This window comes from Xenopus laevis, chromosome 6L (genome assembly GCF_017654675.1).
Source record: "Xenopus laevis strain J_2021 chromosome 6L, Xenopus_laevis_v10.1, whole genome shotgun sequence".
NCBI classification, from domain to species: domain Eukaryota; kingdom Metazoa; phylum Chordata; class Amphibia; order Anura; family Pipidae; genus Xenopus; species Xenopus laevis.
Genome location: NC_054381.1, coordinates 119,762,841 through 119,790,406, shown reverse-complemented (window position 1 = coordinate 119,790,406; position 27,566 = coordinate 119,762,841). Strand labels below are relative to the sequence as shown.

General features: G+C 37.5%; 1 protein-coding gene across 2 annotated transcripts in view; it reads left to right on the top strand.

Moving 5' to 3' along the window:
* LOC108719236 (coiled-coil domain-containing protein 178) overlaps window positions 1–27,566 on the top strand; it is a 170,071-nt gene that overhangs the window by 55,189 nt on the left and 87,316 nt on the right. For both annotated transcript variants that reach the window (XM_041566415.1, XM_018267969.2), the window contains exon 17: window positions 1,021–1,180. In XM_041566415.1, coding sequence (XP_041422349.1) covers window positions 1,021–1,180 — 160 coding nt within the window. The remainder of the gene's footprint in view (window positions 1–1,020; window positions 1,181–27,566) is intronic.

The window sequence follows — 27,566 nt, the reverse complement described above, 5'->3', positions numbered from 1 at the left end:
TAATCATGTCCCCTCGCAAGCGCCTTTTTTCCAGAGAAAACAACCCCAACCTTGACAGTCTACCCTCATAATTTAAGTCTTCCATCCCTCAAACCAATTTAGTTGCACATCTCTGCACTCTCTCCAGCTCATTTATATCCCTCTTAAGGACTGGAGTCCAAAACTGCACTGCATACTCCAGATGAGGCCTTACCAGGGACCTATAAAGAGGCATAATTATGTTTTCGTCCCTTGAGTTAATGCCCTTTTTTATGCAAGACAGAACTTTATTTGCTTTATTAGCCACAGAATGACTTTGCCCAGAATTAGACAACATGTTATCTACAAAGACCCCAAGATCCTTCTCATTTAAAGAAACTCCCAACACACTGCCATTTAGTGTATAACTTGCATTTATATTATTTTTGCCAAAGTGCATAACCTGCATTTATCAACATTGAACCTCATTTTCCAGTTTGCTGCCCAGTTTTCCAGTTTAGACAAATCACTCTGCAAAGTGGCAGCATCCTGCATGGAACCTATAGTTCTGCACAATTTAGTATCATCTGCAAAAATAGAAACAGTACTTTCAATGCCAAAAAAAAACGGTTGGTCTTTTTGAATTCTTATTTCAAAGTTTTTCAAATTCGAAATTCAGCCCTTGATAGATCTGCCCCTAATTTGAAAATGCAAATAAAGGTTTGGATTTGGTACGGGATTCATACATATCCTTTATGACAGATTTGGAATTCGAACGAATTTCAAGATATTGGATTTGGTGCATTCCTTGTGGTGTTTTTTGTCACATGACTCACTTGTGTATTATAAAGAATAATCTACCCCCTGTTATAAAATATGCGGATATTAGAAGTCACCTCAGAGTCTCATGACCTGCATGAAAGCAAGGCCTTCAACCTCACGAAAACTCCTCAGTGACTTGTAGGATCCTTATATTCTACAATAGGGTGTACATTATTCAACATACAATTTTTAGCAGTAGTTTATATTTTAAAGGATTGTTTTTATGTTGTTTTTTTATAGAGAAAATTACAATATACTGGAATTCAAATTAAAGAATGCTAATGATTTATCAGAACATATTACTGATGAAGTTGAGAGGTGTACAAAACGTTTACAAATGGAAAAGAAAGATAATGAGACACAAATACACACCAGACAGGAGAACGAAAAACAAATTAAAGTAAGTCAGAATTCAAAGGGGGAAAAATGCAGTCTTCACAACTTTGCAATTGGTCCGTTTTTTATTTTTAGTTACTTATGTTTATGTTTCTATTTTGCATAGCTCCCCAATGAAAATACAGGTAAGGGGTCTTTACATAATTTGGATCTCCATACCTCAAGCCTACTAAAAAATCAATTAAGCATGAATTAAACCCAATAGGATTGTTTTACCTCCAATAAGGATTAATTATATCTTCGTTATTACAGCGAAAAAGGAAATAATTTTTAAAAATTTGAATTATTTGTTTAAAAATGTGTCTATGGGAGATAGCCTTTGTAATGATGCCTGGTGGGGCAGCGGGGACATGCCCAGAACCCTTGCTTTGGTCCTCTCACTTTAAGACCTGGCTGCAATCGAATATAGAAGGGCTCCTCCCAACATGAAAGGCAGCTGTTACATGCATCAGCGTGAGCCATGACCAGGAACTTGCCATTTATTCTGGGTTTTGGGATGCCGAATGTGACAGATTTCCGTAATTCAGAGCTATCTGGATAACAGGTTTGCGAATAACGGATCCCATACCTGTCTTTAGTCTTGAGATTTTCTGAAAGGTGAAATTTCAATCTGCTCACAAAACAAATTGTCCCATTCTAAGAGGGATGTCAAGGGTTTTGCATAAGTGGTCTTTCCATAATTTGGAAAGTCTACTAAAAGCTCATTTATACATGAATTAACCCCATTGCTTTACATCCAATAAGGATTCATTATATTTTTGTTTTGGGTCAAGTACAAGGAAATATTTTTTAAAATTTGAAATTAAGTAAAAAGGAGTCTTTGAGATGGCCTTCCCGTAATGCATAACGGGTTTCCGGATAATGGATCCCATGCCTACCTTTAGTCTGCTGATGTTCTGAATGGTGAAATCTCAGTCTAATCTCAAAACAAATTGGCCCATTCTTAGAGTGTCGCTATAGTAGGTTAACATTCACAGGCCAGCTGAAAAGCCTTCAAGTATTAGATGACTTGGGGGCCCATTTACTTAGCTCGAGTGAAGGAATAGAAGAAAAAATACTTCGAATTTCGAATGGTCGAATATGGCTACTTCGACCATCGAATAGGCTACTTCGACTACGACTTCGAATCGAACGATTCGAACTAAAAATCGTTAGACTATTCAACCATTCGATAGTAGAAGTACTGTCTCTTTAAAAAATACTCCGACCCCCTACTTAGCCACCTAAAACCTACCAAGGCCAATGTTAGCCTATGGGGAAGGTCCCCATAGGCTTCCTAACAATATTCTGAACAAAGGAAAATCCTTCGATCGATGGATTAAAATCCTTCGAATCGTTCGATTCGAAGGATTTAATCGTACGATTCGAAGGATTTAATCGTTCGATTCGAAGGATTTAATCGTTCGATTCAAAGGATTTAATCGCTCGATTGATGATTATTCGATTGATGATTATTCCTTTGATCGTCGGAATAGCGCTAAATCCTTCGACTTCGATATTCGAAGTCAAAGGATTTACATTCGGCAGTCGAATATCGAGGGTTAATTAACCCTCGATATTCGACCCTATGTAAATCTGCCCCTAATTGTCATTGGCAAATGTCAGTTGTATTATTAAACTACTGGAGGTGAATAGGAGCTGCAGCTCTTTTCACTACATCATTTGCTAGTGGACTTACCAGCGTGGTGTAAATTACATTTTCAGTTTGGACAAATCAAGACTGAAGTGAAATTAATCCTAGAGTTGACTTACAATAACTGCCCAACCAAATCTAAACATGTATGGCTAGCTGTGAATCTCAAAATGAATACATATAATTAGTGTGAATTTTAGTGGTAATATCCTTTTTTGATACTCCAAAACAAGGCTTCAGCTCCACAGCATAGATATCATTTTGAAACATTTGTATTTAGCGTTGTTGACCACACTTTGCAATTTATTCTTTCAAGGAGAAAGAGTGTTCATTTTCCAGTTCGAAATCTTGTTATCTTTAACATGTTACACTTGCGTGATAATTACTGTATGTCTTCTGTTTTTTATCTGCCCATGCATTTAAATGAGGTGGAACTGCTCTTTTAATGCAATTATTTTTCCTCTTTAAAAACATGCTTTTGTTCTTTCTTTGTGTTATATGAAATACAAATCAATGTATTAATCTGTTTTTTAAGCAAAACACCATCTTATTGTGTAACTTTCATTGGCTTACATGTACTTATAATGCCAATTTAAAACATAACAGTTTCCTTAAAAAAATGATGTGCTAAGTAGAAGAAAAATGTGTTACCACCATGATTTTTATGATGTAGTTTTTATTTCTAAATTACACTGCAAATAATTCACTCTACAATATAAAATTTCATTCCTAAACCAGCAAGTATATGTTTTATATATTTTTAGCTGTAATATTTTTGTGTAGGCAGCCATCTCAGGTCATTTTGCCTGGTCCTGTGCTTTCAGAAAGAGCCAGCACTTTAGGATGGAACTTCTTTCTGGCAGGCTGTTGTTTCTCCTATTCAATGTAACTGAATGTGTTGCAGTAGGACCTGGATTTTACTATTGAGTGCTGTTCTTAGATCTACCAGACAGCTATTATCTTGTGTTGGGGAGCTGCTATCTGGTTACCTTCCCATTGTTTTGTTTTAAGGCTTGGGGGGGGGGTGATATCAGTCCAACTTGCAGTACAGCAGTAAAGAGTGATTGAAGTTTATCAGAGTGCAAGTCACATAACTGGGGGCAGCTGGGAAACTGACAATATGTTTAGCCCCATGTCAGATTTCAAAAATTAAATATAAAAAAATCTGTCTGCTCTTTTGAGAAATGGATTTCAGTGCAGGTATGGCATCCATTATTTGGAAACCGGTTATTCAGAATGCTCCGAATTACGGAAAGGCCACCACCCATAGACTCCATTTTATCCAAATAATCCAAATTTTTAAAAATGATTTCCTTTTTCACTGTAATAATAAAACAGTGCCTTGTACTTGATCCCAACTAAGATATAGTTAATCCTTATTGGAAGCAAAACCAGCCTATTGAATTTATTTAATGTTTACATGATTTTCCAGTAGACAAGGTATGAAGATCAAAAGTAAGATCCATTATCCGGAAAACCCCAGGCCCTGAGCATTCTGGATCAGTAGGTTGCTACAGTTTGTAGTTATAGCCATATTGCAGTCACCCGCCCTACCTCCATACATCACCTGCCCTGCCCCCGTCATCACCGGTCCACCCATGACATCACTGGCCTGCCCCCCCTACATCACCGGCCCGCCCCCTGCCCGTTTTCGCAAAAAAAAAAGGTGACAACCCTAATATGCGCATAGATTTAAATGTGATATAAATAGATAGTATTGTTCTCAGGCTGGCTATTTTTTACTGGCTTTTGTGCTATTTAAATGATAAAGAACTGCATTTATTGAGCATTTTTTTCTTGTATTTACTTGTCTAATGCTCTACACTGACATAGCTATACATTGTACTTTGGCTGACATTTGTTTCTGAGGGGAAAAAAGCAATTTTACCCCTGGCGGCTCTATGCTTTCATCCTATAGTTCACGTTAATCCCTGCAAAAGTGGATCTCAAAATGAGGTGGCCAATTTGTAATCATTAAAGTGCCATTATCACCTAGTGAGCTCTTAGCTTTTATAGCACTTAATGTTGGCACATACACAATGGTGCCACATTAACTTGTTAAGAAAAATTATTGGAAATTAAATATAAATAACAACATAAGTGTGTGTGTGTATATATTTCCATTTTTACAGAATTAAGGGGTTATTTACTTAAACTCGCATATTTTTATTAAAGCAAACTCCCATCCACGATTTTATCTTGTTTATATTTTTCTATCTTATTTATCAATAAAAGAATTGAAAAAGTCTGTTGGGGAAAAAAACTCTATAAACTCGAGCGATAGCCCAAATCTTACAAATTTCTCCTATTTGACGCCCAAATAGTTCGATTTTTTTTCGGGTTATTGCCCGAAAACCCCAAATTGTTTCGGATTATCAGACAAAACCCAGCACAGATAACAATATCCTCAAATTGTTAAAGGGCATCTCCCTTTGAGATGGCGGATTTTCGGATTCTGACTTTTTGCAGCTTCGAGGTGTAATAAATCTCAAAAAATTCTAAACGAATGTCTTTAACTGTACAGTATTTTAGAATGTAGGTTTGCATTAAGCTATATAGCCATCAGTGCAGCTCTGTGGCATGTCCATGTCCAATGAGTTAATTATTCTGAAATATTTCTTTAGCCCATAGACTACTTTTGATTTCAATCAAGTTATTTATTTTCTATAGTTATCCAAAATGTCTACACGTGCATAAAACGGTTTTGGAAATGTATTTTGCGTAAGACGTATTTGACTTTATTGCTGCGGACAATGAAGCTTTTCCTGGTATGCTTGAGAAAGAGTAAAGACGAAGAAAGCAATTACTACCATTTTGGTTCATTGAGCCATCATGCTGTGCTCTGTCAGCACTGCCTAGGATTTCCTGTAGGCATGTACGCTACGTTATGATAACCCCGTTGGAACCACTGGTGATTATTATTGGCATGGCTGTAAAGTGTACAGGGATCTAATAAAGTAAAACTTAGACATGACCTAATTGGGTCAGGCTGTCTCCTGGACATAATAAAACATCCCTTTCCTTTTTAGTTTGCTTAGTATACTCATAACATGACAACAATAATATTTCCTATGTGTATTTCTATTAGGTTGAGGAAATACCAAACGTATTGGACTAATTTGTTATGTGTGGAGCTACACAAATGCTACGTTTATTTATTTTCTGGGCCTGCACCTGTGCTGTTGCCCAAATAACATATATGAATGTCAGTAAGCAGCTGTAAAAAGCTTGGAATTTTAAATATCATCAGCATTATCATTTATTTATGTGTAAATTAATTTACATTAAGGAATTATTTCATGTTATTTGTTTTAAACATGGCACATATTTTATTATATACATATATTTGCATGCTTGAAATCTAAACTAGTGTTCCCAAAACTGTAAAAATTTTCCCCATTAGTGCATTCTAATGGCAGTAAGCGTGAGATTTAGAGCTAAAGGTTTATGGGGACCTGTTATCCAGAATGCTCATGACCTTTGTTTTGCCTCTAATATAGATTAATTTTACCTTAGTTAGGATCAAGCACAAGGTTATGTTTTGTTATTACAGAGAAAAAGAAAATATTTTTAAAAATTTTAAATAATTGTTGTTCACCTTCCAACACTTTTTCCAATTTTGTTGGTTTCAGATATTTTACCAGAAATAACGACTTTTTCCAGTAACTTTCTATTTTCTATGTGTGACTGTTTTTCTAGTATTAAAATTTAAAGTTTAATTTTTCACCATCTAAAGCAGCTCTGGGAGGGGGGGCCGACCCTGTAAACTGTTCTAAATTGATACATTTAGTTGATACATTTCTTAACTTTGTCCCTGCTGAGCAGAATCTCTGGGTTTCATTACAGGCAGCTGTTAGACTTGATACAATAGTTGCTAATACTCCAGAGATTCTGCTGAGAAATGTATCAACAAAATGTTGCAAAATTGTAACAGTTTAGGGTCTGCACCTGAATTACTGAGCTGCCAGACTCAAACACCATTAAGACATTAAGCTTGAAAGGGGACCTTCCGCCCAAAAAAATTATTCAAAATCCTATTTTATCACATTAGTCAAGTAAAAATAACTTTAATTATACTACATAAATGATTAAAACCTTGTTTCCTTTAGTCTGGCAATTCATAATTATAGCAAGCAGGCAGGAGCCATTTTGTGGACACTGTTATTAAGACAAGTCTTGCATCATCCCAGAATTTTGTTTGTGCATCAGAATGGGGGACCTGATGTCCATCCCCATGCACTGGTTACATAATTAAACAGTGAAGAGAACTGGGGAATGTGAGGAGAGCAGTGACATCTTGGAAGTGCTGAATGGAAAGTGAAAGTAATTGTCTGCCCAGCCTCTAAGGCATAGAGGAGGGGCAGACAATAGTTGATTGACAGCTGAGATGAGCTTACAACAGCTATGAATGCTTTAATAAAAAATAGACATTGGATTTCATGTTTAATTTGAAAAGGACTTTTATTATGCAGTTTTTGTGTCTGGGTGACAGGTCCACTTTAAATTTTATAATGGTAAAAAATGGTTAGTGATTGAAAAAAGTCTTTATTTCTGGAGAACAATCTGAAAACAACTCTACATCTATAGGAAATTACCTTCCTATAATTTGGAGCTTTCTGGATAACGGGTTTCCAGATAACCAGTCTCATACCTCTATACTGTTTTCTGTTGCCATGGAACTATAGAATTGGGATACTTACAGCCATCAGTCCAACCAGCTAATGAATTGAGTCTAATCACTTATGGCCCACAAAGTGTGGGGGAGGGATTGGTTGGAGGGCTGAACAAAAAAGTCTTCAAACCTCTGTTTTAAGCTTTATGGGACAGGGACTCATGAAGAATGTCAGGATTCCCTGCCTCATAAAGCTGAAGAATGCCAGCTGCACCTTTTTAAACAAGTGTAAGTTAAAGGACTTCATTTATCAAGTTTCCATGTCAAGATGTACAATTCTGCATGCTATTGCGGCCATAAAAAAGGGGTCCTTTTTGCTGCTGCTACAAAAACTAGTTTTTAATACAAAGCTTGTGTCTAGTGGCAGCTGCAACATTTTCTAGTGTATTAAAAGTAACCTGAATTTTGGAATACAACAAGAATGACTTCTGTATTTTGAAAAGAATGATGTTTGCACATCTCCTCTGTTATTAAATGAAGGCCAATATCTTAGATATACAAGAGAAAATAAGTGTTAGCTATATTTATTTTCTGGAAGCAATTAATAAAGGTTGACTGGGTTTTACACTTTTCTATATTAAACTGGCCATCAAATCACTGTAGTTTTTAGCTCTTTATGTGATCTCATTGCAATACCCTTTAATAGTATTTTAATCTTACGCGTGCTTGTTTCCATCCCACTTTTTGGGACTTTCTTTAACATGAATATCTTCTCACTGAATAGCCCATTCCATTTTTTGCTGACTGTGTGTGTTTTACTAAATTCATATTCACTTATTATTATATGCATATTCATTTTATGCTGTCTATAGGATTATCTGTGGAATTGTTTTTAGTACCTACAATTACACAAAAATTCTTGAAAGGAAATCACCCATTCCTCTCCATTTTGTGTAATATAAGAACTAGCACAAATTTGGTTCTTGCCCATAAAATTATCTTATATCTGAACCCAATCATATTTTGACATAATCTGTAGAATTTGTGTCGCCTAATTGGTATCTATCACAGTAAGTTTTCTTATGGCTGTAATCAGATGTGTGCAGTGCATAAGTATTGCAAATTGCTTGAGTTCTGTGCAGTGGGAAAGTATTTGTTACTTAGAAATTTTTTCTTTAAACTCTGGCGAGCAGTACTATCTTGCATATACTTGTGGCTGCAGTTTTGTAGCTTAATTATACAGTATTACAATATTTAATATGCTTGATTTTTTATGTTGGGACACGTGCATTAGCAGTGATTCCCAAACTGTAGGGCTGATACCCTCACTATCGTTTGTGAATCATGTCAGGATAGCATCTTCAGCCCAAACCTTGTTCACAGTTGCCTTTCAATTTGAGCCTGTATGTTATCCACCCACTTAGATTGTAAGCTCTACAGGACAGGACCCTCCTTCCTACAACATCTCTTACCACATGGAACTGAATCTCTGTATATTTGTTATAAAGTGTATCCTCCCAGAGTGCACTTTTGTACAGAGCTTTGTATCCTTGTAGAACTTTATAAATAAAGTTATAGATACAGAGTGGGGATTGCGTCACTTCCATGACACCAATGCATGTGGCATCAAATATGGTATTAGTATTCAAATTGCTAGCCGCAAATTCTCAGTTTCTATTGATACTGTGGAAACCCTGCAATTACCATGGGTATCACTAATTCCAGGGGGCAGATTTACTAAAGGGCGAAGTGGCTGTTGCTAGCATCAATTTGCCGGAAATCTCATCCGCAGGGACATCGCCAAGCGTAGATGATAATTTGCTAGAAAAAGAGACCATCACTAGTGCAGTTTAGCTCCCTATTGCCAGGCGCAATTTCGCTCAGGCGATTGAACGTTACGCCAAAACATTACAGAACGTTACCTTTTTTCACCAGAGTTTCCTTTGCCACCTTAGACCAGGGAACTGATAAAACTAAGCTACATCCTGTCAGTGACATCACATCTTGTATGCCGGAAACTCATAAAAGTTGTAAAAAAACGCTGGCCTCTTTTAATTTTTTAAAGCGGGATTGCCTTCAAAAGTCCTAACTATTAAAGATTTTTGTATTAACATTTTTTTAACCAATTTGAGGGACAAGCCACATTTGTTTTAGGGCGGGCGCATGTCTACGACATTAGAGGATCTCTTTAATCCCTATTTTGCTTCCTTGGACGTATGTAATCATAAGTGGCCACTTCAAGCATTTTAACCAAGGTCTATACGACCTATATGTACTCACCTTATTCAAATTGACCTAAGCGTAACAGTACTAATGAAGTTTCGCTAGCCAGAATTGAGGGCTAGCGATAGATCGCTAAGAAATGCTTGCGCTGACGAATTAATGCTAGCAAAAACTTCACCATCCTTCAGCTGCTGAGAAGTAGCTTCGCATTTTAGTGAATTAGCTTAGTGGTAACGAATTTACACCTGGCAAAGTGGCGCGAAGGGTGGTGAATTGGTCGCTGGCGAAAATTCGCCCTTTAATTAATTTGCCCCCAGGTTTCTCTATGGTCAGTAGTCGCATTTGAATTCTATTCATCAAAGCAGGCAAGTCCATTAGCTAAGGGGAACCTTTGGGAACAATTACCTTTGCTTACAGGCATCAATAGTCTCACAACTTGTGTCCCTTTTTTCGCTCATGCACTTGGCCTGCAGTTGGATGGTAAGTTCAAACCTCTGTGATCCATTAGATGATGAGGTTTTTGAAGTTCTGTCCAAGTTCTAGGTACAAAAAGAGATGACCTCAAAAGTAGCGTCATATATTTGGGATCATCTTCTTACCACAGATGCAGTGTGCATTATTTTTTTAAATGCAGTGGTCATATTTTTACTTGCAATGTAGTAGTTTTTTTGTAGAATTCCAGCGTTGTCATGGTCACTAGGGGGAGTTGTAACTAATGGAATTGCTGCTGAAGCATCAAAATTAACACAATTGTGTTAATGCACAACTGAGAAGTTTTCTAAGGCCATATGAAAGTTTTCTAAGACTAGTTGGTGTAAAGTGTGTGCCTGATTCCTTTGGTGCATCTGTGCTATTGATACAATGCTCTGTGGAAACCCAGGAGCCACCTCCTAATTTGGAGGTGGTAGTAGCTCTGATGTTCCCCTGCATTAACAGGTGCAACGGTGCTCCATTTGTAGCAGGAGGAAGGCAACTATTGGGAAGTAGCAATATTTGTTTGCAAGCTTTCGTGTGTAATGTTAATGTAATGTAAATCAATATGGTAATGACAGAATGTCAAATAAATATATGCGTGACCATCTGACTGTCCCATGACTGTGAGAGGTTATGTAAATTATCTATAGATACATATAATAAAATGAATTCATTGCAACCAGAAAATTAACAAGCATTTCTATAGCTGAACCCACTCCGCCAACTTTTTTTAAATTACTTTTTGATTCAAAGCCATGTTCTAACCGGTGGGGAATTGTCTGCTCCAACATAGAGTTACCAGAACTGTCACCTACACATTATTCAAGCATTAAAGCTGAACTCCAGTCTAATCTTTTAATTTTCTTTGCAGTTAAAGAGGAGCTAAACCCCCCCATCCCCTTCCCACCATTGGCACCCCTCCCTGCTTCCTCCCCGCATAGTTTATTACTTAAGAAAAAGTGTCCCTGGATGTAACACTGACATATCCATGCAGAGTAGTGTAGCAGAGCTTATGGGTGCCATCTTCTTTTCCTTCAGCAATTTACAGAGCTTTCTAATGCATGCACAGTAGGAGCTAATACCAGATTGGCCCCCAACTGCACATGCGTGAAAAAGCTCAGTGTCCGTGGTCCCTTATGGGAAAAATCCAAAGATGGCGCCCATGAGCTCCACTATGCTACTCTGCATGGATATGTTAACATTAATACCAATGACACTTTTTCAAGTAATGGATTATGCGGGGAAGAAACAGGGGGGGGGGCAATGGGTGGAAGGGATGGGGGCTTGCTTTTAATTGTTGCCTAGATCAGTCAAATTTTTGTATCTAGTTATCCATCCATTTTAGAAATCCATTTTCCAGTTGGAAAGGAACATCGATAATCTCCTCATCTCAATTTGCAGAAAGGTTTTTGGGAATATCGTGTTTGGACTTTTTTGTAACTCATACAGTTTATTGCAAACTGTCCCTAATTTCCAGGGACAGTGCCTGATATACCCTGTGTCCCTGGATAAGTCCCTGTGTTTTTATACCACAGGAATATTCCAATTATCTTATGGCCTTTAATCAGATTTTAGTATCTCCTCTCACTCCATAAATGTTGTTATTGAGAAGGGGTGCTTGAAATAGACTTATCCTACTTTATGCTTACTCCATGCTTGGCACAATTATTTTAACCTATTTATGAATTACATTTATTTGCAGTATGAGAGAAGCAAGTCCCAGAATAAAGGGATAACCAACCTTAATGTGATACTGACACTAAAAAAGTACCTTTAAAAATATGAATGTTCATTAAAAGTTACCTATACTATAGGTCATGCTGATTGTTTTTTGCTGAGAGGTTTGTTTTTGTAAGTTATTGTTCACAAATCTGACTGTTTTGCCAACCTGACTGTCCCATCTCAGCCTGTCAGTTAAAGTTTCTAATGCTAACGGACTCCTGATGCACAAATATGGCAGCCCCCTCATAGATGATCACAGGGAGTCAGATAGGTAATGTAAAAACTTTGGGCAAATACTTTATGGCAAAATTACAAGACGCATGCAAAGTAAATTTTATGGTAGATGTAAAAAAAAGGTTCGTTTTCTGGTGTCAGTATCTCTTTAAGAGTTTTACATATCCATTTTAAGAAACAAATTAAATTTTTATAAGAGATAATACACATTTAACCTCTTTACACAGAGCAACAAGGTCAAATGCAATCTTGGTTAACTTGCTGTGCACAGTCTAGTCTTAACACTCTCTGCTCAAAACATGTAGTGGATCAATAAAAGCACAATTATTGTTATTTCTATGAACTACTGTGTGAAGTGAATGGCAAGCACATTTAGCTATGTTGGAGGCACAGAAACAAGTTCCATACACAAAGGAAAGAAAGGAAATAGCAGAGAGGTAAAGTGAAGCATCCGTCCTGGTAAATCAGCAGTTTTGAGTTGACCTCATGGACATAAACTAGTCATTTGCATGATTCCTCTCTTTTATGGTTAGAGAATGCAGTGTGAAGCATAAGACATGTCTTCTGTTATAACACTGTTTTTACTTAATGTAGTTTCACTTAAAATGACTTGAGTCAAGGGTTACAAGGGTAACTTAGTCCTATATATACATATTTATAACTTTGAACTACATATCAAAAGAAATACACAAACAACCTAATAAGAAATACAGGCATGGCTAGATGCTGCTTTATTTTGTATGCACAGCAGTAAAGTTATAGAACCTCTTATCCAGAATACTTTGACCTTGGGTTTTCCAGATAATGGATCTTTTTGTAATTTGGATCTTCATACCTTAAGTCTACTGGACTGGAGGTCTAACAGAACAGAACACTACTTCCTGCTTTTCAGCTCTCTAACTCTGAGTTAGTCAGCGACTTGAAGGGGGGCCACATGCTCTATAGCTCTATAGTTAGTATAGGTATGTGTATATAGAATTTAATTAAAAGTAGGGATGGGTGTATGTATGGATGCTGGGTTTTCATTTGGAGGTGTTGAACTTGATGGACTTTGTCTTTTTCAACCCAATTTAACTATGTAACTAACATGGGACATAACTGTTCAGTGAGTTTGTAATTGATCCTCAGCATTCAGCTCAGATTCAAAAGCATCAGTTATGCCCCATGTGCCCCCCCTCATGTTACTCATTGGTTATTGCCTGGTAACCAATCAGTGGAAACCAAGAGAGCTGCAAAGCAGGAAGTAGTGTTCTGGCTATTATGTTACACACCCAGTCACTCCATCCTTTCTACATTATATTTTTGACAACTATTTTAAACATTTATTATTTTGCACACAATATGTATTTACCCAGTTTTTATTTTTACACTGAACAATTCCTTTAAAGTCAATGGGCATTTTTTTCTTATGGCGACTTTTTTTATTTAAATGCATTAAAGTCAATGGGCGTTTTTTTCACGATGAATTTGCCGATGCAACTTTTTGCTGCAGTTTTGTGAAAAATTTTGCACAGGGTGAAATTCGGAATTTCGCTGCAAATCCATGGCTAGCAAATAAATTCGCTCATCACTAATGAAAAAATCTCATAATCTCCTTATATTGTTACACTATGTAATTATAATGTTAGAAGGTGCCACTAAAACATCAATATGTATTCTTCACTGATCATAACTGACAACACTTTTGGGACACTTGCATCAAACATTCTAACCCCTCTTATCTAAGACTCACTATTCATGAGTCGCATCTTGAAACTTGTATTTTTCTGCTGTTCTGCAAGGTAAAGGGATGAGCAGGAAGTGGAAACAGTGGGGCTCATTTATTAACGCAGCGCATAATTGGACGCAAAATTTGACTGCGCCATCACAAGCGACACCGCAAATATATTTGCTTGTTATTGCGCTTATCACTTAGCTTTTGCGATGGCTTTTTTTATGCGCTTTGCGCAAAAGATTGGGCATTTATGTCGCAAACTATGCCGTGTTTGAGAGGGGCGTGTCTGGGGGCGTGTCTACAATGCGCTTGTACTGCGGCCGTCACAGAGTTGTGTCTATATATTCGCACATTTGCGCCCACACAACAGCACCACAATTTTTACGACAGCCTCTTGGTGGCGTAATAGTAACGCTCTTCAAAATAGCTGCGCTAGTTTGTTCGCATTTTTGCGATTCATGTTGATTGAATGTCAATTTTACTTATGTGTGCAGGGCAATACTGCTAAATTGGGTTCTGGCAATTAGTGTCTGCTGCCTGTTGGTGGGGATGTTTGTTTTTCAGATGACAAATGCTGTGTCTATTACTCCAGTTTCTATTGAAAGCCTAACCTTTTCATATCTGAATCTATTACTGAAATCAATGCATGTTTGCTAGGTTTAATTTGGACCCTAGCAAACACATTGCTAAAACTGCAAACAAGAGAACTGCTAAATAAAAAGCTAATTAAAACAAACTCTACAACTAATGGAAAATGATAACCACTAACCAAATGTTAAACTAAAAGATAACTCAAAGGAGAACAAGCAACCAGGTCTCGCCCGCAACATTTTAAAAGAGACCAAGGTTCCTTTAAGAGTTGCAGGATGGCGAAAAACCTTTGGAAGCAAAGAAATATTTGCGTAAAAATAAACGCAGGTGGGGCACATTGAACGCAATATGCGCGATAGGTAGCGCAACTAAAATAATATGTGCGTTTATACATGCGCACAACTAAGCCTTACCTTTGCGGACTTCCAGAGCGCACAATTTATTATAAGCATTGCGACAACTGAGACGCAGTTCCGCGCCGTCTCAACTGCCTGCGTCTACAACAGCGCACAATCACACTTTTTAAGGTATCTTGCAGGGTTGTGCGTAACATTAATAAATACTCGCATGCTCTGGGCAAATATCAGACCTCTGCGCTCTTTTTAGCGCTGCGCTGCGTTAATAAATGAGCCTCAGTGAGTTTGTCAAATCCCTTATACTACAATTAGGCTGCTGCTTAGCATTGACCTGGACAGTGTGAGACTTCCTTCTTGACCAGCGTGACAGCAAAAGGCCAGGTCTAAACGCGTGACTGTTATGCTAAATGGGTGACACTTGAGAGCATTGCTTGTTCCACCTGTGACTTCACCGATCTGTCGCTGCAAATTTCAAAGTTATAGATCTCGAGTAAATTGCAGTTATAGCATTCTTATGACAATGTCTGCTGTAATTATTGTTAAATACTTCTAAGCTTTTATAGGTGCTAAAATTCCTGTAATAGAAGTTTTTAAAGGACTGATTTTGTTAACACTTTTTCTATATAGAGCGGGACAGTTTAAAACTATTAGTTGCATTTTCTTGAACAGTTTGTTTCTTTTTGTTGTTGTTTTTACCGGCCTGTGTGAAGGTTGTGATTCGGCTTTAATGATGAAAAACAAAGAGTACCATGTAGCTCGGATATTAAACATTGATCTTTGTTAGAGACTATTCTAAGATGTATTTCAACCACATAAAGATAATAATTCACTAAGTGAACCTTTTGATAATCTCCTCCCATCCTCACTGGCCCATTCCTTCTGTCCCTGCCTTCAGGTTTCAATTGAAAACACTCCATTTCCAAGAAGCAGTTCAGTAGCCTGGAAAACACTAATGACTGCACCACCTTCTGACAAAAAGCACTTACACTCTCAGCTGTACTCTAATATTAATTCTGTCCTGCGGGTGAGGGTGGTCTCCTCCCACTAAACTGAGACATTCATCAAAAAGATTTGCTTTTTAAATACAGTGCGTGATTTATTTGGATTATTTCTTGCTAGATCACACTTGCAAACTATTAAGTATTCGGTATTCTAATTGTTTATTCGGGGGTCTTTTCTTAGTAAAGAAAGTATACCAGAGGGGAAAAAAAAGCTAAAAGGATTTCCATACACTACAGCAAGCTAGTCAAAGGACATTTAGCTTGAAATACATTAGCTGTGTTTCTTTAGGTCTATATAATGCTGCTTACACTGTATATTGTTCTCTCTGTATCACACATATATGCATACACCATCACATTTACAGGTATACCCTTATCACAGCCTATTCTGCAGATCTTTAAAATCCAAATCTACTTTTGGCCTCTTACTCTAATCCAATGCATAATAGCGTACCAGATATTGTGGGATCAGATACATTAGAAGGCAAAGTCCAGTTGGTATGCTGAAATAATACATTGAACAAAGCCCGCTGTTTACAGTAGAACTTGGCCTCTTTGTTGATACCACAATACATAATGTTTTTACCCTATTACTTGAAGCCAAACAGGTCATATTTTAGCAGAAGTCCTTTAGCAAGGCAGCTATTCAGTTACAAGCTTTGGCACTAAAAGAAAATATGTGCCACTACAGTAAAAGAAAGGAAAATAATACTATATACTATTAAATTAACAAATAACCAGTGTATTACAAGTATAGGATATGTTATCTGGAAACCCGTTATCCAGAAAGCTCAGAATGAATTATAAATTTCCAGACAAAAGGAAATAAGATTCAAATACTATAAATAATGTAATTAAAGTTTATTTTGATTTACTAACATTTTAAGCAAGGATTTGGAATGATTTTTTCAGGTGACAGGTCCCCTTTAAGGCATAGTCTTTCAAATGGTTTATCCGGCAACAGACAGGTCCCTAAAATTCTTGAAAACAGGTCCCATATCTTTAATATGAATACCAACTCTTACAAAGGTGTATGTGTTAAATAACTTACAGTGCATTGCTACCCAAATGCGTCTTTCCATTCATAAATAAGAAAATGCCGCATTTGTTTAGCAATGTTCAAATGAACAGGTGACTAGATTGAACATCTGAATAATAACCCAAACCAGTAAATAAATATACCTCATCCATCTCAACAGTTAACTGGATTCATACAAATACAAGAAAGGAACAGATTAAAAGTGGATATCAGTAAACACTACTGTAATTCGAAGATAAATCTACAATTTTCATTTTCTTTTACTCTGCTACTAAACTCCACTGCTTAGTGTTCTGGGCTAATAGTTGATACAAATGGTTTATTAGCCCCATTGGTCCTAAATGAATTATGGTTTTTTTAACCTCAGGTGTCAGGAACACACCTAATATATTATGTAAAGCATTTAATACTGAAATACTCTGCACGGAGCAACAAGCCGTGTGTATGAACTTCTCATAGAGTCCCAGTATAACTTACATCTTGCTTCCATTGTGCAGGCCAGTGTTGTACATCATGCTGTGAGCGATAGTTTTTTTCTGACATATGGAGTAGCCAGATCCAACAATGATGACATTAAGCACCATCAGACTAAAGTGACCTCTGCCATTAATACATTTATTTAGAACATGCTGCTTTGTCTGTACAGAAGTGTATTGTTAATTATAGAAATGTTAGATATACTGCAAAATGCTGTATCAAATATTCCCCTGTCCAAATATTAAGTTAGAATAATCACACACCAGAATAATGGAAAATAACACGTTAAAGTGATTAATATCTAGTAAGATAGTAAAATCTCTCTTTATTTTAGGAAAAAATCTGTAGAGCGAAGTAGAGAGAGCTGAATGTCCTACTGCAAACCCAATAATGCTAGTGTCAGTGAGCCATGTGAGTTGTCTCTATGGGTTGTAAATTGGATCCCCTCAGTGACCAGTTAATGTTCTCTGTATTTACGGCACTGTTTCTGTTTTCCACCGTTGTAAGGGCACTATAGCAACATAAAAATGTAAAAATAATTTTTAGCAATCAAAGCATGCCAATTTTTTATAGTTAAAGGGGCTCATTTAAATTGGAAAACCTGCTAGTCTGAAATTTTCATCTGAAGGATTACCACCAGCCAGAGCTACTTGTCTGATGAGGGTTTCACATGGCTTATCTAATGTGAAATCTCCATGTGGTATATAGTTTCATTAAACGGTGATCAAGAATACATTAGTTCAAAACAAGAAAAGGCAATGGAGCTTAATCCGCCAGGCATCTTGGCGCAACAACTTTAAAAGAGTTATTGAAGTGAAACAATTTGAGAATTAAAAGTCTTCCACTTATACAAGACTCCTGTCAAAAGCTTAAAAGTCAGAATTTCTGTTGATGGGAAAAATAGCTTTTCTTAGAAGCTACTGCAATTAATAGAAGCAGTAAGTTCAGTTCAGAGGTATATTTAAATGTCTATATTTGGATTGCTGTTTTACATGATTATTTTATATACTTGTAATACAATCCCAACCTCAGTCTTATTGGTTAAGTAATGTATGTATCTGCTATTCATTCAAAACTATATATATATATATATCAAATTCAATGGGGCAAATTTACTAAACAGCGAAGCGCGGTTTTTTAGCAAGAATTCATCAACATGACAATTCTAAGGGACCTCGCCAATATACGATAAGGTGAAGAGAGGTTTTGTGCCGCTTCGCCAGGCGAATATTCGTTTAGGCAAACGATCGTTTATCCGCAAATTTATCAAAGTGTGAACTATATATATATCTTAGGGGCCGTAAGGTAAAACATTTTGGTCAGTCTTTATGCATATTTTTATATGCTTCACTCTATATTTTAATTGGGCAAAGGTGCAAGATAATATAGGCTGAATCCCTTATAGTTGTATGCAAATATATAATCCTTCTGTTGCTTGAAATATGATTAGCTCACTGCTGTTTGAGTTGCAAAGCTTTAGCAGGAGCAAGCTGAAGAATTGTATTAGGTCACAGGGGATAACGGTGAACCAATAAATCACCATTAATTTGGCAATCTGTTTTACTTCAACCCCTCTGTCTCGGAACATCTTCATTTGTTTGCATTTGATATTATTTATAGTACCAACCTCAGTCATATAGGTTAAATAATGTGTGTATATATTATATCTGGTGGTCTGTTTTACTTCAACCCCTCTGTGGTGGGATAGCTGCATTGCCTTGCTTTACTATTACCTATTCATTTCATCATCAGGGAAAATATGACTATGAAGATTTTCATTCATCCAGGTCAAGGTATATCTTATATAAGTAATTATAAAACAACTGGACTTGCTGAGTAATTATTGAAGACATTTCACTACTCATCCGAGCAGTTTCTTCAGTTCAACTGACTGGAGTCCAACTGATGTGGGAAGTTCTTGTCATTTAAACTCTTCCACTAATCCAATCACAATGGCACATTGTAACTCTTCAGAGCGGTGACATCTGAAATTTACAGAGGTGTTGATTCTGTGTAGTTACTGTGATAGGATTACCAATGTATCATGCAACTCCTAGAAACAGGTGTTACTTTTGAGAGTTGCATGAATGGATGTGTGAAGTGTTCTGGAACCGCCAGGGTACAGATTTTAGAACAGCATTGTATGTAGCAGACAGGTGGTGTCGAAGGCAGCCGCCTCTGTTCAGGGATGGTTTCTCCACCTTGACATGAATCTTCTATTTCACGCCTCATTCAAACCAGCGGTCTTCTTTATCCAAGATTTGGACCTTGCTATCTTCAAAGGAGTGTAGAAAGACAGCCGAGTCTTGCCCTGTAGAGTTCGCCCTCCTATGCCGAGCCATTCACTTGGTGAGCAGTTGTTTTGCTCCCCAATGTATAGATTGTGCACTCCTCGCTACACTGGACTGCATATACCACATTACTTTGTTATTTTTGGTGTTGGATGCTTTGAGTGTACCAGGTTTTGTCTCAGTGTGTTGCTAGGTTTGAAAAATACAGGGACGTGGTGTTTGTGAAAATCCTCCCGAGTTTCTCTGATACTCCAGCTGCATATGGGATGACTATGTTTCGCCTGCTATGTGTCTCTGGGCGGTTATTTCTATTGGTGTTCCTGTTGGATAACTTGACTATTGTTATGGAATATCAAATACCAGAGATCACTTGAAGTAAAAAAAAAAAAAAGTTTATCAGACATAAGCTTCGTTCATTCAAAACACACAAAGCATCAGAACCCCGAACAAAGGAGTTTTTATAAACTTGGGAACGTATGCAAGAACTTACGGGCAAACATGGAGTTACCATTGGGAGAGCATAGAGATATCTCTGCACAGAATAACAAAGAACTGCTCATATAATCAGGTGGTTCTGCTCAAGGTCAGGGTAGTAATAACCAAGACAAGCTTGAGAACAAAATCCATCCAAGTCAGGAGGGGGGCTTACAGGGGAATCTGCATACACAGAATTTCCTTTCTTTCTATGATGAACTTTTTAAAGAATAGTCCAGACAGAAGGTCAGACAAGGACAATGTCAATAAAACACCTTTATACTTGACATATTATTATTTTGCATATGTTGGAAATGAGAAATTTTACATATACTGGCAAACTTCACTCCCAGGTGGCGTTGAATGCCCCATTTTAGGGACAAACAGATTTCATATTACTAGTGATGAGTGAAATTTTTGCCATGTTTTGCCCCTACTCGGGTGAAAAAAATTGTTACGCGTCAAAAAAACATTTTGTCGCCCACAGACTTCAATGCATTTTGCTGAATTATCACTGTTTCGCAAATGTTTGGTGAAGCGAAATGGGTCAGATTCGCCTATTACCTATATGTGTTTACTTACTTTAATCTAACTGGATTACACTAGTAAAACCTAATTGATGATTGGTTGTTTTGGGTTGCCAAACCGGAAGAATCTATGTCCATGTCATCTAAGGGCTTTGTTTATTGTTATAAGACAAGCTTTCTTCTATTTTGCTCAGTGACCAGGGCAGTGTCAAGATTCAGTTACCACTCCCAGATGTAACAGGCTCTGAGTATTTATTAACCAAATACACATATGATATACTTGATATCCATCACTTTGTTTCAAACTTTATACTATATTAATAATACTGAAACAGAATCACAAAGTAATAGCATATCCATGTAATCAGTTTGTATATTAGAACAAACAACCAGGCCTGGTGGGTCCCACCCTCCAGGCCACCCCCACTTACTAGTTAGGCACCTTAAAGAGATACTGGGGGTTATTTATAAACTTTGCACAAGGCAGATTGGTTCGCAAAGTGAATATATTTGCCCTGCGTCTGGTAATATCTATAAAGCTGATAAAGTGTGGTGCAAACAGAATTGCGAATTTTTTTTCACAATGCGAATGTCTATAAGAGCTTTTTAAATATGTAAAAAATTGCAAATTGCGAATATTTACGCGCACACTCTGCGACTGAATTACGCCACAACTTTGGGGGTGGAGAAAATTTTCGCAAAACAGTTTTGCAAAGTGCGAAATTAAGTTACTGTCAACACTATTTTCGTGCAACAACAACCTTGCACATTGGGTGCGCTCGCGCAAACTCATTTGAAAATGTATTCCCAATGCAAATTCACAAAAAACGGAAAGACGGCCAGAGCAGTGCAATATATTAGCGTTCGGGAAAAAACATGGGCAATACAACCATTTGCGAAAAATTTTTCTGACCTGAAATCCTGTTGTTTCCCTAGGAAATCCCATGCCAGGCAATACATGTTAAGCCTGAAAAAAACCCTGCCATTCACTCAGGATCATTAGGTCATTGGCTTTTAGGGATCTATCCTGTTCATGAATGAACAAAAAAATTGCATAGGACTGTAATAACAAAACAAGTTATTTGTATGTTTATCAACAAGTACTGTTTAAAACACATGCATTTAAAATGATATCGTACATGATGACTATTACACAGTGTAAGGAACAAAAGTTCACCTACTTATGGCTATAACTGCATAATGTATTGGACACTGGCATACAAAATGAAATGGAAGCTAGAACCCTTCTGAGAATGTGACACATTCATGTTGCCTTTACAGAAGAGCATTACATGCTCCCTAACCCTCTGTATCTGAACTTCACCCTCAGGCATCTGAAAGCTATTAAGTGCTCAGGAGGATGCTCCTTTCCACTATAAAATAATGCACATCAAATCTCATGCAAACAAGTCTTACAATCGTAGTGAATGAGAAATGACCCTGTTTAATTTACATTAGGAGGAAAACAAGCAAGGTGAATAACTAGTGGACATATATATGGGTTGCAGTAATGTTTGTACTACGGGCTTTGTATTTCAGATTTTTAAATAAATTTAAGACTGGCATCAGTCACCACCATCCCTACCCCTCCCCCCAAAAAAACTAAATTGTTGCTCTGGAACCTGACTTTGTAATTAATTAGTAAGTACCATTTGATCAATAAGTAAGATCACTGGTGATAGGCAAATTTATTCACCAGGCATGGGTTCCCGGTGAATTTCCGCACTTAAACGACTGCGAATGTTTTCGTGAAAATTCTCCAAATTGTTGCACATCAAAATTGTAACACGTCAAAATAATTCAGATGCCCATTGACTTTAATGCACAAAAGAGCAGTGCATGTACAAATTGTCGCGCACATAAAAATTGACGCTCGCGTCAAAATTATTTTGACGCCCATTGACTTCTATGCTTTTTGCAAATTTCTTTCAGAGTTTCGCTATTTTTTAAGCAAAACGGGACAGATTCACTCATTACTAAAGATCACTATGGTTAGCCTATAGGAGTTCTCCAGAGGGTAAGCTACCGTATTTTGCATTGGTCAAAAGTAAATGCTTTCGCCTAAAAATAACATTTTAGTTTGATAAAAATAAGATACAGTGCAGATATGTCTATTCAAAATTCTATAACAGTGTGCAGTACATGACATTCTTTCACATGTAGGGAATGTCAAGTTTTGTTGTTTATTTTGTTGGTTGTTGAAAGGTATGAGTAGTTCTTCTTTTATGTGAATTTGAATTCTACATTGGGAACCTTGTCTGTGCCATTACAGCATTCAGGGGAATTAATGAGGGTGTTATAAATTGACCCCATGGGAACAAGGCACGCAAGTGCACTCAAGATACTAGTATTTAGCTTGACACATACAACTATCTCTTTGTGGCTTATATCCATGGCATGACAAGCCCCACTGTCAGGTGAGGGAATTGGCTGTCTGATGAGCAACGTATCTCGGTATGCCTGACAGGACTTCCATAGTGATGAGCCGATGCTTGTCTGCCAGCCCACTGCTTGTTTTTTCTCAAGGTAATCTTCCTGAACATGGCTGAAAAAAGTGCCATCCTAATTTAAAATGGGGTGACAATTGTGCAATAACTTTTTAGGCAATTAAAATCATCCACTAAGCTACTAGTCCCAAAAGAATTTCTCTTCTGCCCCTCTTTTTTTAAAGCCACAGATATGAAAGCATTATCAGTAATTATTGTAATACAAATATACCTTTGCATTCGTAAAGCTAAGAATAACTGTTAGTTTCCCAAGTGCTTGATGGTAATCATCCTACCGTTGCTATTTTGCTTCCTAGTGCCTTTAGATTTACAGAGTGTAAGGCTCTTTCTGGATTTGAACATGGCTACTGCTAAGGTTTAATCATTTTACCTGCCTTCCCTATTTGCTACATACCAGACGGCGTACTGGATTAGAGCCAGCCAATCACAGCTGTATATTCCTTAATTGAACCCTTCTCCCGCAGCACTTCCTGGCCAGAGCATTGTTGAGCATTAGTTGATGGTGCTGATTAAGTAACTCTTTTTTTTTATCCTACATCAGTCTGTGTGTGTGCATCAGTTTGTGGAGGGATATGTATGTATGTCAGGTACATGGCCGGATTTACATAGTGGGCGCCCCTAGGCCCACTACCGTTCGTCACCCCTGTCCCCTCTTCTTTATTCGTGCAAATTTTGATTATCTGGACTGGAGCAATGGGGATTTTCCCACAGGATATTTAAAAAAAATGATTGCACCCAGTATTTTTGAACAAATGTGGGTGTGGTTGGGCAGCATGCTGCCCCCCTAAAATCCTGCCACCCTAGGCCTGGGCCAAGACGGCCTTTCCACAAATCCGGGCCTGGTCAGGTATGAGACCATCAGGATGAGGGCACTGGTTAAAAAATTTGCATGTATTTCTCTAAAGACAGTTAAATACTAGTTATTACTTTTTGTCTAAAGAATCTGGCATCCACCCACACTCAGATACATATAAGTTAACTGTCTCTGGATATTTTCAATGCTAGTTTGTGAATTTAATGGCAACATTAGATTGTTGGGATGCACCGAATCCACTATTTTGGATTCGGCCAAACCCCCGAATCCTTCGTGAAAGATTTAGCCGAATACTGAACCGAATCCGAACTGAATCCATATGCAAATTAGGGGTGGGAAGGGGAAAGCATTTTTTACTTCCTTGTTTTCTGACAAAAAGTTATGCGATTTCCCTCCCCGCCCCTAATTTGCATATGCAAATTATGATTTGGATTTGGTTCGGCTGGGCAGAAGGATTCGGCCGAATCCTGCTGAAAAAGGCCGAATCCTGGTCGAATCCCGAACCGAATTCGGTGCATCCCTATTAGATTTTAAGCTTCGCTGGGGCAGGAAATTATGTGCATGATGAATAGTGTCGTTAAAGCACTGTGCAACATGCCAGTGCTATATAGTAAATAATATTCCCTCTATTGTAAAATATAAGGATATTATATATTATATTGATTAAGCCAGAGAGGAGTTTTATCACCATATAAAGCAGAAGAATGGAAGCTGAGTCATGGAATTTCAAAATGACTTCTAATATACTATATTTTACAGGTGGTACAATATTAATTATGATACACAAGTTCCAATATTGATGACATCACTGTGCCTTGTTTATACGTATATAATTTATAGCATATCTATGGCTCTTGTGTATTATATATATAACAGAATTGCTCATAACAGCAGGTAGGGCTCAGGTAAACAGTTCTTACAGATGAAACAGGAGGCTCAGGTTTGCAACAAAAATGAACAGGCTCCTGCCTGGGATTTATTGTTCAAACTGGACAAACTTAATCAGGCACAAGTTCCATGCTATAACAGTCAATAACAAGTGAAAACCTCACCGAGTTGCAGTTTTACACAATACAGAAAAACTCCTTACTGCTGTCACAAGGCAGCCTTTGGAGTTGCAGTAGCATACACAGTTTGTTTAAAGAAAATCACAGCGGTTGAGCTTCACTCTGACTCCCAGTTCACCCCCACACTGCACAGCCAGGCTCCCTTAAACAGCCCCACCTGCGGACTAATTGGGCAGCGTACTGGTTTAGCCCTGCTCCAGGGTCCCAGCCTGTCTTCCCCTGTTAAAGGAGCCAATATCTCAGGCTGGGTGCTATATACCTACCATCATATACAGCCAGCCTACTGTACCTCCTCTTGTAAAATATAAGGATATTATAAGTTACCAAGGAGTTCCATGACAGGTCATGGAATTCTGAGGTGACTTTTCTCAAAAGCCATTTGTTCACAAACTTTGCGAAAAAGTCATGGAGGACTGCAATCAGTCAAAAAGGACTCAACGTTCACAAGCACCTTTGCCAAGGTGAAACATATTACATTGCCACGTTAGCGTCTTACACATATTCCTACAAAAGGGGGCATTTGGAAATTAAGAACTATGCATAATACTGAATATAACTCCACTGAGTAAAATGGCTCCACTGTGATTTATTATACCCAATTGGATAATATGGCATAACTAACTCAGCAAAATAAAGTTATTTAGCACTGCACTATTTAGACTCACAATGAACTTATATAAAAATGTTATCAAAGCCTATAAACAGGTGACATTCTGGCTTGTAGTTGGCTGCACCCAAATATTACCCAAATATTGGAGTGCCGGCTTCTTGCAATTGTTTAGGACAATCCCCAGAGCTGGCCTTTGGGCCAATGTATTTGTTTCCATGGTTGCATAAGAGTGTCACTGAGGCAACCTTGCCCCCAGCACTCATTAGGAAATTGTGTCTTGTAGTAATCCATCATGTAAGTGGAAGCTGGAGGCAGGAGGACATTTTTTACAATTTCCTTTGTAAAACAAGTGTAGGAAAATGTATTTTCATGACCATAGGTTTACATGGCTAATACCTTCAGAGAGGCTCAAGCCCTCCAAACCCTTAGAGAGCTTAGTTGCACAACCCTGCTCTAAAAGATTGTTCATGTTTCCAGGAAGTTATGTTGAATTATTATTATGTTACTATATGTACAGTTACATCCATACTGCATAATAGACTGCTGTGAATAAAAGCAATCACAGTAGTGATGTGCAGGTTGACCTGAAACCTGCAGGTTTACTGTTGGTTGGGTGGGTTCAGATTAGAATTTGGCCAACCATTGGCAAGACTGCATTAGTACACTACTTCTCTATTACTAAAGATTCCTTGTCTTAGAACTATAGGTAGGCACAGAAGTGGTGTATAGAGTGAAAAGATGCAGGTATGGGTTGGGCGCAGGTCCTACAATGGCAACATTTTGCGGGTTAAGGTTTTGCCGTGTAGGGTCGATTGCGAGTACACATCACTAAATCACAGCAACATACACAATAATAAACACAAGAAAGGTCACAATCACATTAATATTGTGAGCAGCTTTCACTAGTCAAAACAAGCTGCAGATTAATACTCCATTAAACCAGAACTTGTCTTTTGGTTCATTGTTTGAGAAAAATATAATAAACTATACTGTATTGGGTTCATATAAAAATCAGTCAAGCTAAACTAAAGTGCTAGAGTAACAGTATGATATGTAGCTGATTGTATGACATCTGGGGTCCAGGTGCAGAAGCCCCAGTCCTTTGGGGAGGGATTCAAATTTTGGAATCATAAAAGAGATATAATGGAATCCATGGTTAAGAAAAAAGTAAAGGTAAAAAGAGACTTTATTACTTTAAAAAACACCACTGACACAACTGTACGAGTTTCATATTGGACGCATAATGCTGCATCAATGAAAAAGTAATAAATAATAAAGTAATAAAGTAAAATAATAAAGTAATTTTCTACTTTTACTTTTTCCTAAGCATTAATTCTATCTCGCTGTATACAGAAATAACTGTCGAAATTGGGTGCACCTGTACAAAGCAAGATGGGAGGTTTAATCAGAAGAGATGGAACTAATGACTGACTTTCCTTACTTGATGACTGAGAAGTTAAAGCCAGCTTGTCTCATTAGTTAGTACAGAGACTAACCTCTGATAACATTCCTTGCTCTACTTTGTCACATTTTACAAGGCAGCCTTAAGATGTTTACTGGTAAATGTTCCAGAGTCACTTATCTATGTTGTTTGCAGTCCTTATGTAAAAAAAAGTATGCTAAATTAATTTGGAGTTAACACTGTTTAAAACATGAGGTCTGGCTTTAGTTAGTTAAAAAGAAGGCAAAGGATACTACTTAAGCCAAAGAGTTCTGTAACCTTTGAAAAGGAACTCAAGCATGGCTATAATACTCCTTGGTGACTTGTAACAGCCTTTCCATCCACAATAGGGGATACATCATGCCACACATTACTCTAATAACTAGTATAAATGAATATTAAGACTACTGTTTTTCTGTGCACATTTCTGGATATAGACTTCTGTATATATAAAAGGCTGAAGGACAATATAGTGTGCCACCTTCTAATCTAGTGAAACAATATTTCCCTTTCATATGCGACAAATACTGTCTATACAGTAGTAGTTGGGATCAAAAAGTTTAGTGCTTTTACTTAGAACTAA